The sequence below is a fragment of the Liolophura sinensis genome, chromosome 9 (genome assembly GCF_032854445.1).
Source record: "Liolophura sinensis isolate JHLJ2023 chromosome 9, CUHK_Ljap_v2, whole genome shotgun sequence".
NCBI lineage: Eukaryota > Metazoa > Mollusca > Polyplacophora > Chitonida > Chitonidae > Liolophura > Liolophura sinensis.
In genome coordinates this window covers 34,134,970-34,156,166 of record NC_088303.1, presented here as the reverse complement: position 1 = coordinate 34,156,166, position 21,197 = coordinate 34,134,970, and the positions used below count along the sequence as shown (strand labels likewise).

The following is a 21,197-nucleotide window of genomic DNA, read 5'->3' as shown; positions in this document are numbered from 1 at the left end:
ACTAAATGAAACATTTTCTTCATCAAAACGTTATGTGGACTACAATTTAAGAGAGTTTTTTTACCCTCTCTTTCTTCACTCCACAACAGTGTGAAATTTATCAACTGATTTTGAAATGCTGAATTTCTCATACCACCTCCGACATTGGGTTATTCCCCTTAGATATCATCAGTATGAAGTGATTTCGTAACACAGAAAATGCTTCCTTCTAGCTAGCATGCAAACTCTGTGGGTGACCATTTTCATCTCCATGTGACCACATCTCTTTTATCCACTTCTGTTGAGAGCTAGGCGAATTAGACTCAAAGATTCCAGTTAAGAATGTTTTAACCTGAGAATGGATGTAAAGTCTACCACTAGAATACAGAACAGCCTTTAGCAACTCAACCATCATAGTTTTGTCAAACAGCACACTGGAAGACCTGTAGTAACCAATTAGAGAAAGTTAAACCACACCCACTTACGGGACAATGACCTCCTGAGCATTGTTGATCATCTGTTTACCGATCATGATGACGCCTAACTGCTGAGCCAGTTCTACCAGACAACCACCCGCGTTACACTCCTCATTCCTCAAACCAAAGAAACGCGTGTAGTTGCCAGGGTAACCCACAAATCTGAAAGTCAAAGTGAAAATTGGTATTCTGAGGTTTCGACTGACTCTCACATTTTGTGTCTTTGACAAGACAGCCTCTTAAATGTTCATCCAAACATAAACTGTATTGCAGTTCAAATGTTCTCAGCTTGAATCATTTTCACAAAAAAAGAATTGAACAAATAAATTATAGATTTACACTGAGAGAACAATTATGGATTACATCTGTTTGTTTCTAATTTCTGGGCTATTGGTATGACAAATATTGAAAATATTATCTTTTCTAAATAGATGTGTTAAATGTTTCCATATACCAGTTTTATTTAGTTATGTGAGTTTTTAGCCGACCCTAAAAAAAAAAATCCAAAAATGGAATAAAAACAAAATCGCAAATCCACCCTTTTGTTGTACTGGCATTTGATTTTTTTTTTTTTTTTTTTTTGATTTTCCATCTTTTCAAGGCTTTCCAATCACATAAGTATGTCCTAACATGAACAATTACTAGCACCGACCACCTTTTCCGAAAATTATATGAGTTTTCAATTATTTATACCCTATGATGACATTTAAAAGCGAGTCATTTTGCCCACTGAACAAAAAATTAAACTGCTGTGGCCTTAAGTCCAAAACACAAAACATGAATTCCATATCAGAAACAAAATTATATCATTACGTATTTATTTTATTTATTTGATTCGTGTTTTACGCCGCACTCAAGGGTATTTCACTTATACGATGGCAGCCAGCATTATGGTGGGTGGAAACCGGGCAGAGCCCGGGGAAAATCCACGACCATCCGCAGGTTGCTGATGGACCTTCCCACATGCAATTATATCATTAAAAGAAAGTTGCAGTTATACATGTACAAATGCTGAGACAAAGTAGCCTCAGTGCACATACAAGTACTTACTTTCCTTTGAAGAATGCAATATAAACTATAGAGGAGTAGAAGTTGACAAATTGGAAAATGAAAACTTTGAAGGTCAGCTGGTCTTCAAACTCTGTCTGTGTTCGATGCATTTCTGAAGGAAAATAAATATACAATGGTTTTCAGTAAAAAAAATATTGGATCTTTCCAAGAACAACTTTACATTTCACAATTTTGCATTTAAACAAGAACAATGTGTAATCTGCTATTGATCTGAAACTATAATAGTGGCTTAAGAATTTGTATTTTACTGTGAAAAATTACAAAAAAAAAAAATCCTTACCCCATAAAGTCAGTTTTAAAGCCAATTTCTCGTAAACCTTTCCGAGCGCCATGATAAGGATCAAGTTGACCACAGCTGCAGTCATACTGGCGATGGTTGCAGCGTTTGGCCGTAAAGTTTTGCTTTGGAATAAAGGTATACTGATGAGCACTCTGTACATAATAACAGCCACAATGAAGATTAAGACCAGAACGATCTACAAGGGAAAGAAAAAACAAAGTGATACTGTATAATTTCTGTTGCAGCATAGGGAAACAGAAAAAATAACTAGATGTAGACATCCACATATACATTTGCTTCATAAGCTTGTTAATAAGCTTGTGTACAGCAAGACATCCATATGTATGTATACTGTATTGTCTATGATCCGTATGTAAGTAGAGCAAAATAAGCGCAGACGTCTGTAACATATCAAAAACTTTTTTGTTTCTTTTTTGAAAATGAATGTGACTAAACGATACAATTTCTGATTTAGCCAAATCCAAAAATTTCAAAGATGTAGCATTAGAGTCACTTGTTTCTTTTGTGTTTAAAATGTAAAAATTAACATCAGCAAATTTTTTGTGCGGGTCTCTTTGATTCATGGATCATAAAAAAATTACCATAATGATAATCATAGCCATCCCAGACAAAATCCTTGGAAGTCTTTTCTCATCAGGGAAGTATGGCTCACTAATCCCTGTTATTGGGTTTATCTCCCTCAATGGCGCCATGGCAGCATACTGGGGGCGGGGTCTCTCCTGAAACAACCATTCACAATCTCTTGTCAGTTATTTTTTTTATTTGTTTAATTATTGTATAAAGAGGCTCTATAAAAAACTTTCGGCAAAAATTTTATTATTGTTTTATTTTTTTTATTATTTGCTATCATTTTAGAATAACCCAAATAATTACCTTTCACTAAATATCAGCCACATCTGTTACCAAAAATGTTTTCAAGAATTTCAACATCATAAAAATTTCTGAAATTTACATTTTGACCATTAGGATATGATCAAACCTCTTAAAACAAACCTCAAAATACTTTTGTAAGATCAATAGAACTCAAGGAATCAGGAAAAGTGTGCGACTTAATCATTAGGGAATGAAATCTGAAGTCACTCACTTCTTCCTCTTCGAAGTCCAGACAGTCCCAATGATGTGCCAGACTTGCAGTTTTCCTCTTCCAGTATTCCAGGAATGTAACAGCTGAAGTGACAAACATCATACATAAAGTGACTCGGTGAGGATTTCACTGAACTGAATTTTTACACAAGGCCAATGCTGAGATCAAAAGGTACCATAATTCCTCAACCTTTCAGCCAATGAAAGAGCAACTTTCAGTCTGATTTATGTACCTTTGAGACAAAACTACATTGATTGAATTGACCAATTTTGGAACTTCACAAAAAGTATAATTTTATCAGTCTATGCAGAACAATGTTCTCAGAATATACTTGAGAAAATACCTGTGAAAAGATTTAAGAATTACAGTAGATACGTTTGTGTTGACTGACTCAGTGAATGAAAGGTCACAAGTACAAATGTTTGTTATTTAACAACTTGTTCACAGATGGTAAATTTTTGATGCCTATATGAATAGTGTAAGCACTGGTAATAGTCAACTGTATGTGTAACACATATGTTGTCCTCAATCCAAGTACTAAAGGAATGCGCCTCTGTTTGCACATGGTGACTATGTAACCACAGCATCCATGTATGTTGTCCTCAATCCAAGTGCTGAAGGAATGCCCCTCTGTTTGCACATGGTGACTATGTAATCAAGGCATCCATGTGTGTTGTCCTCAATCCAAGTGCTGAAGGAATGCCCCTCTGTTTGCACATGGTGACTATGTAACCACAGCATCCATGCATGTTGTCCTCAATCCAAGTGCTGAAGGAACGCCCCTCTGTTTGCACATGGTGACTATGTAATCAAGGCATCCATGTGTGTTGTCCTCAATCCAAGTGCTGAAGGAATGCCCCTCTGTTTGCACATGGTGACTATGTAACCACAGCATCCATGTATGTTGTCCTCAATCCAAGTGCTGGAGGAATGCGCCTCTGTTTGCACATGGTGATTATGTAACCACAGCATCCATGTATGTTGTCCTCAATCCAAGTGCTGAAGGAATGCCCCTCTGTTTGCACATTGTGACTATGTAACCACAGCATCCATGTATGTTGTCCTCAATCCAAGTGCTGAAGGAATGAACCTCTGTTTGCACATGGTGACTATGTAACCACAGCATCCATGTATGTTGTCCTCAGTCCAAGTGCTGAAGGAATGCCCCTCTGTTTGCACATGGTGACTATGTAACCACAGCATCCATGTATGTTGTCCTCAGTCCAAGTGCTGAAGGAATGCCCCTCTGTTTGCACATGGTGACTATGTAATCAAGGCATCCATGTGTGTTGTCCTCAATCCAAGTGCTGAAGGAATGCCCCTCTGTTTGCACATGGTGACTATGTAACCACAGCATCCATGTGTGTTGTCCTCAATCTAAGTCCTGAAGGAATGCCCCTCTGTTTGCCACATAGTGACTATGCAACCACAGCATCCATGTATGTTCTCCTCAAATCCAAGTGCTGAAGGAATGCCCCTCTGTTTGCACATGGTGACTATGTAATCAAGGCATCCATGTGTGTTGTCCTCAATCCAAGTACTGAAGGAATGCCCCTCTGTTTGCACATGGTGACTATGTAACCACAGCATCCATGTATGTTGTCCTCAATCCAAGTGCTGAAGGAATGCCCCTCTGTTTGCACATGGTGACTATGTAACCACAGCATCCATGCATGTTGTCCTCAATCCAAGTGCTAAAGGAATGCCCCTCTGTTTGCACATGGTGACTATGTAACCACAGCATCCATGTATGTTGTCCTCAATCCAAGTGCTGAAGAATGCCCCTCTGTTTGCACATGGTGACTATGTAACCACAGCATCCATGTATGTTGTCCTCAATCCAAGTGCTGAAGGAATGCCCCCTCTGTTTGCACATTGTGACTATGTAACCACAGCATCCATGTATGTTGTCCTCAATCCAAGTGCTGAAGGAATGCCCCTCTGTTTGCACATTGTGACTATGTAACCACAGCATCCATGTATGTTGTCCTCAATCCAAGTGCTGAAGGAATGCCTCTATGTTTGCACATGGTGACTATGTAACCACAGCATCCATGTGTGTTGTCCCTCAATCCAAGTGCTGAAGGAATGCCCCTCTGTTTGCACATGGTGACTATGTAACCACAGCATCCATGTATGTTGTCCTCAATCCAAGTGCTGAAGGAATGCCCCTCTGTTTGCACATTGTGGACTATGTAACCACAGCATCCATGTATGTTGTCCTCAATCCAAGTGCTGAAGGAATGCCCCTCTGTTTGCACATGGTGACTGTAAACCACAGCATCCATGTATGTTGTCCTCAGTCCAAGTGCTGAAGGAATGCCCATCTGTTTGCACATGGTGACTATGTAACCACAGCATCCATGCATGTTGTCCCTCAATCCAAGTGCTGAAGGAATGCCCCTCTGTTTGCACATTGTGACTATGTAACCACAGCATCCATGTGTGTTGTCCTCAATCCAAGTGCTGAAGGAATGCCCCTCTGTTTGCACATGGTGACTATGTAACCACGGCATCCATGTATGTTGTCCTCAATCCAAGTGCTGAAGGAATGCCCTCTGTTTGCACATGGTGACTATGTAACCACAGCATCCATGTATGTTGTCCTCAATCCAAGTGCTGAGGAATGAACCGCTGTTTGCACATGGTGACTATGTAACCACAGCATCCATGTATGTTGTCCTCAATCCAAGTGCTGAAGGAATGCCCCTCTGTTTGCACATTGTCACTATGTAACCACAGCATCCATGTATGTTGTCCTCAATCCAAGTGATGAAGGAATGCCCCTCTGTTTGCACATTGTCACTATGTAACCACAGCATCCATGTATGTTGTCATCAATCCAAGTGCTGAAGGAATGCCCCTCTGTTTGCACATGGTGACTATGTAACCACAGCATCCATGTATGTTGTCCTCAATCCAAGTACTGAAGGAATGCCCCTCTGTTTGCACATTGTCACTATGTAACCACAGCATCCATGTATGTTGTCCTCAATCCAAGTGATGAAGGAATGCCCCTCTGTTTGCACATTGTCACTATGTAACCACAGCATCCATGTATGTTGTCATCAATCCAAGTGCTGAAGGAATGCCCCTCTGTTTGCACATGGTGACTATGTAACCACAGCATCCATGTATGTTGTCCACAATCCAAGTGCTGAAGGAATGCCCCTCTGTTTGCACATGGTGACTATGTAACCACAGCATCCATGTATGTTGTCCTCAATCCAAGTGCTGAAGGAATTCCCCTCTGTTTGCACATGGTGACTGTAACCACAGCATCCATGTATGTTGTCCTCAGTCCAAGTGCTGAAGGAATGCCTCTCTGTTTGCACATTGTCACTATGTAACCACAGCATCCAGGTATGTTGTCCTCAGTCCAAGTGCTGAAGGAATGTCTCTCTGTTTGCACATGGTGACTATGTAACCACAGCATCCATGTATGTTGTCCTCAATCCAAGTGCTGAAGGAATGCCCCTCTATTTGCACATGGTGACTATGTAACCACAGCATCCATGTATGTTGTCCTCAATCCAAGTGCTGAAGGAATGCCCCTCTGTTTGCACATGGTGACTGTAATCAAGGCATCCATGTATGTTGTCCTCAATCCAAGTGATGAAGGAATGCCCCTCTGTTTGCACATGGTGACTGTAATCGCAGCATCTATGTATGTTGTCCCCTCTGTTTGCACATGGTGACTATGTAACTATAGCATCCATGTATGTTGTCCTCAATCCAAGTGCTGAAGGAATGCCCCTCTGTTTGCACATGGTGACTGTAACCACAGCACTCATGTATGTTGTCCTCAATCCAAGTGCTGAAGGAATGCCTCTATGTTTGCACATGGTGACTGTAACCACAGCATCCATGTATGTTGTCCTCAATCCAAGTGCTGAAGGAATGCCCATCTGTTTGCACATGGTGACTATGTAACCACAGCATCCATGTGTGTTGTCCTCAATCTAAGTCCTGAAGGAATGCCCCTCTGTTTGCACATAGTGACTATGCAACCACAGCATCCATGTATGTTGTCCTCAATCCAAGTGCTGAAGGAATGCCTCTATGTTTGCACATGGTGACTGTAACCACAGCATCCATGCATGTTGTCCTCAATCCAAGTGCTGAAGGAATGCCCCTCTGTTTGCACATGGTGACTATGTAACCACAGCATCCATGCATGTTGTCCTCAATCCAAGTGCTGAAGGAATGCCCCTCTGTTTGCACATGATGACTATGTAATCAAGGCATCCATGTGTGTTGTCCTCAATCCAAGTGCTGAAGGAATGCCCCTCTGTTTGCACATTGTGACTATGTAACCACAGCAACCATGCATGTTGTCCTCAATCCAAGTGCTGAAGGAATGCCCCTCTGTTTGCACATGATGACTATGTAATCAAGGCATCCATGTGTGTTGTCCTCAATCCAAGTACTGAAGGAATGCCCCTCTGTTTGCACATGGTGACTATGTAACCACAGCATCCATGTATGTTGTCCTCAATCCAAGTGCTGAAGGAATGCCCCTCTGTTTGCACATGGTGACTATGTAACCACAGCATCCATGCATGTTGTCCTCAATCCAAGTGCTGAAGGAATGCCCCTCTGTTTGCACATGGTGACTATGTAATCACAGCATCCATGATGACATTTGTAACACTGACCAGAAATACTGAGCGATATTTCTTATCCCATATATATTTGGACATCAGGAGTCAAAATTCTTGGTCATTCATTCATGCTTAAGAGCTCAAAATAAACTTGTTTACCTCAAATTGAGCCCATGGCAGCAATGTGCTCTTAGCTTTTAGAGGGCTACCTGCAAGTTAGCCCTGGTCATCATAAAGATGAATTTGCACAATGTAAACATTCATGATTTCAGACACATAAAGACTGTTCGTTGGATTTTATCTGCTTCTATATTTGTTTTATAATTATACAAATAGAATACATTTTACACTTTTAAATCATAATGGGTGACCTGAAGTTTTGTGTCCCTCTCCGGATGTAAGCGGGAAGGTCTGCCAGCAACCTGCGGATGGTCATGGGTTTCCCTGGGGCTCTGCTTGGTTTCATCATAATACTGACGGCCTTCACATAAGTGAAATATTTTTGAGTATGGCATAAAACTTGAATCAAATACATTTAATAAATGAAGTTTTGTCCAGGTCATCAATCAGAACTCAAAATCTCAACCATTTGGAGCCTTGTGATGATACCATATATGGTGCTCTGGTAAAAAAAAACTTACCCCAAAATGCTATGAACACAGCATAGAAAACTGTTCCCGGATGGTCAAACAGGTAGGAGATCTTGATGAAGAGGCAGACATCTGAGAGATACCAGAACTCACAGCCAATGTCCTCATCACAGAGAGGACACATCTTGAAGTCTTCACCACTATTGCACACTTCCTTCCTGGAAACATTGGCAAAAATAATGACCATTAGCTTTAGAGTGTGAACAGCGGCAAATTTATGATCTCATATCACTTGCGACTCACAGAGAACTCCATCTTGAAACTTGCTAATGATCTGAATGATTTCCAGGTCCCAGGATCACAGGGCTACCTTAGACTTGTGTCAGTTAGTAGTTAGTAGTTAGTCTTAACTTTAAAGCAGTTTACTGCACAAAAATTTACACTTAACCACAAGTTAAGACTAACTACATGTATGTCTAAGACACCTTTGTGATCCTGTGGCCAGAAGCTTAGCTTAGGCAGCATCTTCATATTAACCAATACATCCACATTCTCTTAAGAAACTGTTGGCTAACAGTGTACAATAGGCAACCTGATTTTTACAGCTACTGCTTAAATTCATACATATGTTAATGTAGTCCTTTCTTGCTTGTCATGTATGTTGGAGTGTTATTTTTAAGTCTTTTATCTTAATAATAATTCCATTTTTGGGTGACTGCATGTTGTTTTGTCATTGGGTCTCCCCATACTATTCTGTATACTGTTACAACGTATATCTACAATTTCTTAAACAAAAGGCTGTGTGCGGCAAGAATTATTATGGATGCTAATACATGATACTCACGCAGGAATATTCCAGGATATGGTGAGCACTCCATACAGAAAGACCAACACTCCAACCAGAGAAGCTGGCAACAACCAGGCTGTGTAAAACCCTGAAAACAACAACAACACAAAGACTGGTAGTACATCCCTAGGAACTGGAGTGATCTACTATATGTAGGTTTATCATAAACTCTGCAGGAGATTCACATTTTCAGGGGAGATTACTCATAAATACAGGCCTTGCAACAATACATGTACATTGCAGAGAATTACTGTAAATCAACGGAGAAGTAAATAGATCCAAACTTTGATTGAAATGTCTTTAATTACGAAGAGCCTTGAGTGCAATATTCATATGGCCAATTTTCATCACAGATGACGCAAAATATGGCCAAGGGACCAGTGAATGAAAACAGCAAAATGAATGAAAATACATGGCTTTTGGGTATATTGAAGTAAGTACATGTGGTTCTTACCCAACCAAGCAAAGTAGATGCCGATTTTCTCTCCAAAATACTCTCGGATGTGGTCCAGTGGTTGGTATTTGTACCATCTTCCCCAGCGTGCCCAGTACTCGTACAAGATCTGGCGAGGGTTCAAGGCTTCTGGGGCAGAGTACTGACCAGGGGGCGTCTCAAACTCTCCCTGAGGACAAACACACGAAAATTCAATTCTGGTCTTCAAAATTTTTGTTTTCTGTAAAACTTATCCCACATAGCCTAAATCCTCAGCAAATTCCACCACAGGCATGCATGTCTAAAGGCATATCAGATGAATGTTCTCTGTATTGGTTAGGTTATTTTATATATTAAGTTCATACAAAGAGTACAATTTAGTCTTCAAAATCTTATGAGTTATCTTTTCAAATTGAATTTAAAGTTATGCTTTACTGGTCAAATTTATTGAGAATTGAAGTTGGTTAAAAAGCTGAAAAAAAAAATCTTTCATCAGTTTATGGTGTTATCCTGTCTCAATGAGTATTCATCCTCATTCACTGAGCTTTATCCAGCCTCAATGCACATCATCCAGCCTCACTGAGCCTCATCCAGCCTGTGCCTCATTTAGCCTCACTGAGCCTTATCCAGACTCACGGAGCCTCATCCAGCCTCACTAAGCCTCAGTTGGTCTCACTGATCAAGCCTCATCCTGCCTTAAACTACCTTTATAATAATGGGCCTCATCCTACCTCACTGAGCCTCAAGTTTGAGCCACATCCCGCCTCAAGGCACTGGGCCATGACCAGATTTAGTGAGCCTCACACTGTGGGCACACTGATACTATCCTACATTCTTCACATTTTGTCATTCAGTGCATTTTGACAAATTTATCAACTTTATGGAAATATGAGAAGGTTTAAATAATTTAATAATTTTAAATTGAAAATAAAAAGTCCAGATTGTTTATTGTCAGACTTCAGGTGAAATTGTTCCATATATTACATTTTTTTCACATTTCATAATTTATCTCTTGTGCTGGCTACATTACAGTATTAACACATTTAAAACAAAAAGCCGAAATTAAGTGTCAAAGTAATGACATAGTGCTGTTAACTGATTACTAGGAGTAATTGACTGACTATTATCACAAGATTGCTTGACAATATAATCAAATAACAGGTTAAATACATGACTTCAAACATATATGACCCAACAATCAGCTCTAATGAGGTCGCAGTAATCAATACTAAATACACAGGTAAAAATAGCTCACAGACTTGTTCCTCAGGATGCCTCGTGGCTTATACACAATATTGCATGATACAGTGAGCTGATTTCACCTGGGCATCCTTGTACATTGATTAGCACTAGACTGTGTATAATTGACACACATGACTGACAGGATGTACATAAGTGGGAAATCCACAGGAGATTATGTTAAACCATATATCAAAAAGAATAAAAAACAGTGTATATATTTATTTATTTCTTTCATTGGTGTTTTACACAGTAGTCTCTAGAATGTTCACTTATACAACTGTGGCCAGCATTACGGTGGGAGAAAACCAGGCTCAGGGAAACCCACAACCATCTGCAGGCTGCTGGCAGATCTTTTCATGTATGGCCAGAGAGGAAGCCAGCATGAGCTGGACTTGAACTCACAGTCACCGCATCAGTGACAAGCCCCTAAGTCACTGCGCCAAGCTAACCACCTCGGCCACCTACAGTGTACATATGTCATCCTCGAAACAAAAATTATGCATATCTGTTATCAAAGTTTTGAAAACAGCACACATAAATTCAAGAGCAATTAGACATGTGGTATTAATATGAAAAATCAATGATATCCAAGTAGATGTAGCTGTACACTGGATTATGATCATGACTCAATGAACTGGTTCGAACATTAGTTCTTGGCATACACGCAACAGTCTAACAATTACCATGCAAGGTGATTTAATTATTTTGATTTTTTTTAATGAGTTTTATGCTGAATATTTCACTGAAATGACAGCAACCAGCATTATCATGATTATGGTAGGAGGAAACCAGGTAGAGCCACGTGGAAACAAATGGCCATCCGTCAGACCTTCTCACATATGACCCGAGAGGAATCCAGCCTGAGGAGGAATTGAACTCACAGAGACAGCAGTGGTGAGAGGCTTCTGGGTCATTGGGCTACACTAACCACTATGCCACAGAGGCCTGTGAGTTATGTTATATCAAATTTGTCTTGTACACAATGAGCACAGCTATTGGGCTTGGAGAGTTAGAGAAGTGATGATGTGTTATTAGCGATCGTTGTAAGTCAATGTGATATGGCTTATGAGCAAGTGTGCCCACAAAGCACTTTTGGCATGGACATGGTATTGGAAGTCACTGATTAACATGGCTGTGTGGCTGTTCCCTTGTGTTTTGTGTTGTCCTTCCCATAGTCTGCTAAACAAATGTTTGTAGATGATGTAAATAGAGCTGAATTTGTGACCAACACTAGACAAGCCTATGAACCTGTTGGGATTTGGAAACATTTGGAATACTGTACACATATACAGAACTTCTTTGATATACATGCATGGCGTACTACATATCCCAAACCCCTTGGTATAAACCAAGAGCCAAATTCACGAAACCCTCTTAATGTTGCGAGTGCACAACTGCCATGACAACATACTTGAAATATTATGTCTTCCACAATTCAAAAGTAATATATTTCTTATTGCTCTCAGAATAAAGGTCGTTGATATACAGTAATACAGGCCTATACAGGAGACCAATTAGTATAGATGGCCAAACCTAAGAACAAACATTTTAGACCAATCAAAACTGAGCTACTTCCACATCTTCTACATGACAAATGAAGATGGCTGCTTCATGTTTTGTGTAAAGAGGTCTGACAGATCAATGACAATTACATTAACGCACTACTACAGTCATAGAAGTGAGCTACACTGTAAAAAAGTAATCCTTTAGAACAATATTGTTTGGTCACATTTAACTCAGTATCCGGTACATATTGTTTGCATTTGTTTGGAATGGCGAACATCTTAATTATTTTTTAACCAAAATTTACTAAACAATAATCACATGATTTTTCATCAACTATAATAACCTTTTTGCACTACACTTCTTCAAATAAGCCGATCAAAAATTCCTGAACAGTTGATTTTAATACTGTATTTGATATTGGGCAAAAATACATGTACAGATTACAAGAATGAGAGCATATACACACAGTTTATCTGTAGGAAATGACCTACATGTTACTTCCATCACTATAGGTCAGTCTGGTATTTACATAAATGGTTTTCAATCTTGGTAGGGAGGTTTAGCAAAGTGGCAGGTGTCAGATAGTGCGATGTTGATTAATCAAATACTGGGAAATGAAGATGAGGGCAGTCAGCACCACCTGCTGCCAGCTATCTGTACATGGAAGTGGTCAATGCTCCATACTGGTACTTGATGATAAGAAATAGATTAAATAGAAATATATACCTGTGTGATATATTATCTTGATCTTAATGAAAAAAAAATACATGTACATAAAGCAAAGGTTGCTACAGTATCAAGTTATAACTTGAAAACTGACGAGAACATTTAGTTTACAGACATGAAATTCCATGACATGAAGTGATATTATGGCCCTAACTGCTGCAAAAATTGCTCGAAACATTTCGTACATTAATTTTGACCAAACAACTTCCATCAGCAAGATGACTGACTGCTGAAAACTGACTGTTCACATCATTAACTGAAACTGGCTGCTGACAGGACTAACTGATTAGAAAATGATTCTCAACCTGGTTCTGTTGCAACTACTAACTGAAAATGGTTCTTGCCACTAGTAACTGAAACTGGTTCTTGACACTACTAACTGAAATTGGCTGTTGACAGGATGAACTGATTAGAAAATGATTCTCAACCTGGTTCTGTTGCAACTACTAACTGAAAATGGTTCTTGCCACTAGTAACTGAAACTGGTTCTTGACACTACTAACTGAAATTGGCTGTTGACAGGATGAACTGATTAGAAAATGATTCTCAACCTGGTTCTGTTGCAACTACTAACTGAAAATGGTTCTTGCCACTAGTAACTGAAACTGGTTCTTGACACTACTAACTGAAATTGGCTGTTGACAGGATGAACTGATTAGAAAATGATTCTCAACCTGGTTCTGTTGCAACTACTAACTGAAAATGGTTCTTGCCACTAGTAACTGAAAATGGTTCTTGACACTACTAACTGAAACTGGTTCTTGCCACTACTACATGTACATGTAAATGAAACTGGCTGTTGCTACAACCAACCAAAACTGACTGTTGCTACAACTAACTGAAACTGGCTATTTCCAGTACTACATGTGAATGAAACTGGCTGTTGCCACCAGTAACTGAAACTTGCTGTTGCCACTACTAAATGAATCTAGATGTTGTCACTAGTAACTGGCTGTTGTCACTACTAACTGAAACTGGCTGTTGCCAATGATAACTGAAACTGATTGTTGTCACCACTAACTACAACTGACTGTTGTCATTACTAACTGACACCAGTGGCTGTCATTACTAACTGAAACTGACTGTTCCCACGACTAACTGAAACTGGCTGTTTCCACTACTACATGTGAATGAAACTGGCTGTTGCCACCAGTAACTGAAACTTGATGTTGCCACTACTAAATGAATCTAGATGTTGTCACTAGTAACTGGCTGTTGTCACTACTAACTACGACTGACTGTTGTCATTACTAACTGACACTAGTGGTTGTCATTACTAACTGAAACTGACTGTTGTCACCACTAACTGAAACTGGCTGTTGTCACTAGTAACTGAAACTGACTGTTGCCACTACTAACTGAACCTGTCTGTTGTCATTAGTAACTTAAACTGACTGTTGCCACTACTAAATGAAACTGGCTGTTGCCACTACTAACTGAAACTGACTGTTGCCACTAGTAACCGTCAATGGCCGTAAACAGGCACAACTAGTTACATGCAGAAATAAAACAGATCGGACAACAAGTCTTTGCATGCACGATAAAGAATACTGAAAGAAAAAATACAAAAAACAACAGATTCATTCATCATACCAAGGCAAATTTTCGATTTACTGAAAAGACACAATTTTACTTGTGTCTGAAGATCTGGTACTCAATGAATAAAACTCAGTAAAGTTTGACCCAATCAACTATATATTTGAATACACTGCAGATCCTAGGCTATGTGTATCTCCACATACATCGATCATTTACTGTCTATCTGCCAGTCTTCGACTGTATAATAAAGCTCTATGTATACAGTACATGGTGTCACTTGAGAGAATATGTAATACATTACATAGGTACAAGATCTAATGATTTTTACCACATCAGCCAAGAGATAATCGATATATGCATGAAGTCTGAACCCACAGCTGTTTGGATGGTGTGATATATTATGTGTGCCGTTCAGGAATGCAACCTGCTTCATGTCATTTCAGGCTTATTCTGGCTGGACAAAAGGCAGGAGTGGCTGGTGCACAAAGAGCTGATTGTGTTTACCCTAAGACTGGAGAGGAAATACATTAGGCTTTAGCTGGTACATGTGTTGACAGACACATGGGGTCAGACAAACCCAGAGATGTATATCTACATGTATGTATGTGAAGGACGGCAGAACTCAATCAATACGACGGTACAGCGGCACATATGGGTGACAATTAGGATACCTGGAACATTTGGTTTATATTTCTTAATATGGGGTATATGATACAGGCCTACACACATAAATACAAAACAAGCATCTCGGCTTTCTTCTTGGGAGGCAAAGAGGCTTTGAATTGCAGTTTTCCTGACGCCCCAGTGGTCAGTCTGGAAATTAAGTATAGCCTGCTGCGGTGACATCACTTGGTATTAGAATGACTTTGTTGTGGGAAGAGCCTGAATTGGAAGAGCCTGAATTTGGGGCGTTAAGCTGGCCCAGCTTTCCCAGTATCTTCATAGATGACATTACTCCCAAAATATTTCTGATCATTGATGGAAAAATAGAGGAGCAATTAAGAAACATAAAATATATACCCTCAAAAATGAAAATTTAAATTTCTTATTTTTTTGTGTGTGCATACATTCCTTAACTTCATTTTGTTTAAAACCATACTTTTCATTTTACAGTACCTTTTCATGTATCCTTTGGGTAATAAACAGTGCTCAGGTTTTTTTTAGCATATTCAGGAAATTTGACTATTTCTTGCCATCGAGGCCGCAAGATAAAACAATGGCAGTAGGGGAATCTTGAAACTTAACACAGCTAAGAAATGATGAGCTGTGCCATGACCTTCAGTCAATGACAAGACCTAACATTTGTTTATAACTGTTTCAATACATTGGCAATGTGTGTCTTCATTGATTTAGCCATGTTGAAATTCCTAGCATTTACCTGCAGTTTAGGACTTGAACTATGATACATTACTGCAAACATTGCGTGTTCATTGCAGCACATAAACTCAGACAATGAATCTTCATAAAATCAGTACACGTAGGTATTTCACTGCATAAAAGGCATGTGAACAGTGTAAAATTGGCTTTCTCGTTAATTGCTACCACAATGCACCTACATGTAGTCCTGCTTACCAGATCAAATAATGGCAGCACTTTATATTTTTCAAACTGCTGTACTTAATTTCTGTCAAAAACAATCTAAACTCAGACACTGTAGCAGGTTGCACAGAATCCCTGACCATCAATGAATGAACAGTTTAACTGCCTATATGCAGAGGATGGGTTTAGCTGTTGCTTTCACGATAATGACTAACCCAGAGAACTGTGTATGACTCACACAAAGAGATCACTAGTACCACTCCTTAGATCAGTAATTTTCACATCACCAGTCTAACACAGAAAAGAACGGCCCTAAGTGGAATACACAGGTCTGAGGAGACCAAACTGATGGAAACAACAGAACTTTCCCCTAGAGATCACTGAAGCTGAATAGCATGAATGGCACAAACTGAACTATAGTCTGTACATATATGTATGTATACAGGCATATGGTACCTCTTCAGAGTCTATACCAGAACGCCACAACAGCCATTAGCACGGGTAACCTTTAGTCAGGTCTGCTATATGACGGAATGAATTCTCCACGCTTGGTACACTGGTGGTAACAGGACTACGTGTAGAGGAAGGATTACTTCAGACTGTTTAAAGCATGACTGGACGCACGCGTAACCTAGTTCTGTATCACAGCATTAACTGCATGCGTCAGTGATATGCGCTTGATATTAGGGTATAAAATGTGCTAAAACATCACACAGCTGATCAAAAGCAGGAATCTGTATCACACTTTCATGACGGAACAGAGGCATACGTAGAGAACTTTTGACAGCCAGAAGGCGTGAATTTACTCACCTCAACTGAATATTAACGACCAGGCATTTGGAAAATCATTTGGCAGGACGAAGGCATGGAATTGCCGGTTTCATTTGACAGGATGAGTGCATGCATTTACTAAATAATTCATAAATTCTAGAAATTTTTATGCTGGATTTTCATGATTATAAAACGAAGTTATCTAAAACCAAAAAAACAAAACCATGACCATATCTGCAACATTAACGTGTACAACACACCTTACACATCCTCAAAACATTTGCTCTTAGACATAGTGTATGATTTGGCATATTAGAAGAATGTTCTCTGATCTGGACAGGTTTTATGTCCCTAGCTGAATAACAGCCTTCAAAATCTTATCAAGCTTTCAAATTGCAAATACAGTTACACTTAAGTTATACTGGCTGAATGTTTTGAGGACTTAGCGTAGGGATGTACTCACATCATGAATGGGATATGCAGCTGAGTAAATTTCCTCCTCCAGGAGACGATCTATGCCGATCTCCGCACGCTTGCGCTTCCCGTATGGTGCAGACGCCAAAATCTCATACACAACTCTACTGCGGTCACGTGGGTTGAAGAAGGTTTCTTTGTTTTCTATCCCAAGGAATCTGCAAAAGTAAACAAGATATGTGATTAAGGCTTCCATCAATCACAAGATTTTGTGCAGATTGGCAAGAAATTTCACACACATTTTTACCAGAAATGGCAGAAGAGTGTCTTTTTCAAAAAGACTTGAAAATGTGCAATTTTTATTAATAATTTGTGAATATTTCAACCATAATGAGAAATTAATCAAACAAATGAAGTGAAAGTGTTTTATTGTCATTTACTGTATTTGGTTAAATTGTAATCTTTGCTGACTTTTTTTGTATAAAAGCCTGAGCCACATAAAGTCTGGAGAAAAGCAGCTACCATCACAAGTATTTCTTAGACAAGAGATGAACATCATTCTCAACATAAACCTGTCTAAATAGTCCCAGAGCTGAGCTCAAATTTCAAATTGAACCAAATGTTCAGAAAAACCGGTCTACTAAAATACTATAAACCAAGTGTGCAGGTCATACCTTTCCATTTTGGATTTTTTGAAAGCACAGGTGTAATAATCCAGGGGTGTATTCGGTACTTCCTGATACATGATATTGGGAACTTTGAGTTTTGCCAATAGCTTCCCTGACCAGTCATTACTGGGGTTTGGATGTGCCTGAAATTGTAACAGTGATGAACTGATGATACGAACATTCTATACCTCCACCTACAACTATCTGCTGCTCATTTTCAAATCTGTCTCATGAAAGAAGTTACTTCGGAAGAATACAACATCACAGATGTAAATATTACATGCTAATGCGCGGAGAAAAAAAAACCCCAAAACAGTGAAATTATACATGATAACATTGTAGAGTTTATTTTGACGAGCATACTGCATGTATTAAGAAATTGCTAAAGAAAAAGACAAATGAAAACTATTTTCCAAAAATTTATTATGTTAAACTGAATTAAATGTAATAAAATGTACACACCTACGATGGATTTTCACTGACCACATTAATAGTGTTAAGACCAATATTTCTACTTTTGTTACCGTCTATATTAACCCACGCACAAAATTTTTGACAACTTCATTTGTATAATATACACTCTAGTACACATAGTACTCTAATTCTTCAACCTTTTTGCATGTTTGTGAGGTCTTTATTTAAGCATATTCTGAAGGCATTATTTTGTGTAGACAGATAAAATTATACTTTTTGTGAAGCCCTGAAACTGGCCCATCCCACCAATGTTGTTTATTCTCCAAAAATCAAATAATAAATATGCATAAATTGGACAGAAAGTTGCTCATTTTTATGCGAAATTAGCGTAAGAATGTTATTGTACCTGACACAACATGCATCAGTACTGTGGCTGACCACACTATTACTGTATAATGAATGGTTTATAAATACATTAGTTTGGGTTAAAGAAAAAAACAAGCTTAGGTCTTTTTTTTCCTTCATATGCTACATCCACCGTATTTCTGACGACGGTTACTTCTGTTTTAAAGGTCATTACCTTTGATAATGTGAAGGACGGGTTTTAATAAAGACTGTAAGCTCATGGCCATGGTTGTGCTGAACATTAAACCATTAACATGGCTGATATGATCATACTGTGAAACAAGCCCCCAAGCACAAATCCATACTGTATTTGACATAAAAACCTGCCCCCAACAAGTGTCTTTTGGAGGCAAAGAAAGGTTGTAAAACATTATTTTTGAAGCTGAAACTTACAGGTTTCCAGTGGGATATCACCTAATCAAAATAACTCACAAAATGAGTCACTTACTAAGGGAAAAAGCAGTCAAACACAGTAATTAAAAAAATGAAAAAGAAAAAAAAAATAAAAAATCCAACCATCTGTGTTGTATCCATGGTAACTGACCTGCAGTGGTGCTCTCATACTGAGGTGTTCAGCCCACTCACATAGCACTGACCACGGCGCATGCAACTTGATGAAGTTTATCAGAGTCTTCTCATTCTGAACATTTTCCTGAGATATTAAAAAAACACACGATCATGATGAGAAATATAATAAAAACAGTAACATTATGATAAGAAATATTACTGCCTAGCAGAGTACATGTATGCCCTGTTGAAGCATCTACCTTCAGTATATACCACAGACTGCCAATAAGTGAGATGTTCATAAAAATCCTTTTGTTACAGTCCATGCATAACATACATTGAGGGTGCATAACATAGGTTGAGAATGCATAACATGGGTTGGGGATGCATGACAGGGGTTGGGGATACATGACGTGGGTTGGGGATGCATAACATGGGTTGGGGATGCATAACGTGGGTTGGGGATGCATAACATGGGTTGGGGATGCATGACAGGGGTTGGGGATACATGATGTGGGTTGGGGATGGATAACATGGGTTGGGGATGCATAACGTGGGTTTGGGATGCATAACGTGGGTTGGGGATGCATAATACGGGTTGAGGATGAATAACATTGGTTGAGGATGCATAATGTGGGTGGAGGATGCATAATGTGGGTTGGGGATACATAACGTAGGTTGGGGATGCATAACGTGGGTTGGGGTGCATAACATGGGTTGGGGTAGAATAACATGGGTTGGGGATACATGACGTGGGTTGGGGTAGCATAACATGGGTTGGGGTAGAATAACGTGGGTTGGGATAGCATAACATGGGTTGGGGATACATGACGTGGGTTGAGGATGCATAATGTGGGTTGGGGATGCACAACATGGGTTGGGGATGCATAATACAGGTTGAGGATGAATAATAAGGGTTGAGGATGAATAACATTGGTTGGGGATGCATAACGTGGGTTGAGGATGCATAATGTGGGTTGGGGATGCATAACGTAGGTTGGGGTAGCATAACATGGGTTGGGGTAGCATAACATTGGTTGGGGATACATGACGTGGGTTGGGGTAGCATAACATAGGTTGGGGATACATGACGTGGGTTGGGGATGCATAACATGGGTTGGGGATGCATAACATGGGTTGAGGATGAATAACATTGGTTGGGGATGCATAACGTGGGTTGAGGATGCATAATGTGGTTGGGGATGCATAACATAGGTTGGGGTAGCATAACATAGGTTGGGGTAGCATAAAATTGGTTGGGGATGCATAATGTGGGTTGGGGTAGCATAACATGGGTTGGGGTAGCATAACATAGGTTGGGGATGCATAATGTGGATTGGGGTAGCATAACATGGGTTGGGGTAGCATAACATAGGTTGGGGTAGCATAACATGGGTTGGGGGTGCATAATGTGGGTTGGGGTAGCATAACATGGGTTGGGGGTAGCATAACATGGGTTGGGGTAGCATAACATAGGTTGGGGTAGCATAACATGGGTTGGGGGTAGCATAACATGGGTTGGGGTAGCATAACATAGGTTGGGGTAGCATAACATGGGTTGGGGATGCATAACGTGGGTTGGGGTAGCATAACATGGGTTGGGGATGCATAACATGGGTTGGGGTAGCATAACATGGGTTGGGGTAGCATAACATAGGTTGGGGTAGCATAACATGGGTTGGGGATGCATAACGTGGGTTGGGGATGCATAACATGGGTTGGGGATGCATAACATGGGTTGGGGATGCATAACATGGGTTGGGGATGCATAACATGGGTTGGGGTAGCATAACGTGGGTTGGGGATACACTGTAGTTTGCCAACTCATGGCAACTCATAAAACTGTAGATAAATAATATAAAACACACAGGTGACATCTCTAGTTTACAGAGTGCTGAGGGGAGACATGAGTGTGCAGGGACATAAAGCATAGGACATTACTTCAGCTGCCTATGTTTTACATGTTTCCTTTTATGCTGCATCAGATCAGTTCATATGAAAGGATTGTATTGTTGTCCTTGTTGTTGTTGTTGTTTGGGAATGGTGTACATCTGGTTCTGTACTGTGGGCTCGATGCATGT

At 39.6% G+C, this 21,197-nt stretch overlaps 1 protein-coding gene across 1 annotated transcript in view; it reads right to left on the bottom strand.

Moving 5' to 3' along the window:
* LOC135475460 (anoctamin-7-like) overlaps positions 1-21,197 on the bottom strand; it is a 56,233-nt gene that overhangs the window by 4,749 nt on the left and 30,287 nt on the right. Inside the window, exons 5-15 of the mRNA XM_064755369.1 lie at positions 19,154-19,261; positions 17,797-17,933; positions 17,172-17,340; positions 9,407-9,575; positions 8,950-9,040; positions 8,157-8,323; positions 2,912-2,994; positions 2,409-2,546; positions 1,807-2,002; positions 1,506-1,617; positions 465-617 (exon numbers count right to left, since the gene is read on the bottom strand). Of these exons, the coding sequence (XP_064611439.1) occupies positions 465-617; positions 1,506-1,617; positions 1,807-2,002; positions 2,409-2,546; positions 2,912-2,994; positions 8,157-8,323; positions 8,950-9,040; positions 9,407-9,575; positions 17,172-17,340; positions 17,797-17,933; positions 19,154-19,261 (1,523 nt within the window). The remainder of the gene's footprint in view (positions 1-464; positions 618-1,505; positions 1,618-1,806; positions 2,003-2,408; positions 2,547-2,911; positions 2,995-8,156; positions 8,324-8,949; positions 9,041-9,406; positions 9,576-17,171; positions 17,341-17,796; positions 17,934-19,153; positions 19,262-21,197) is intronic.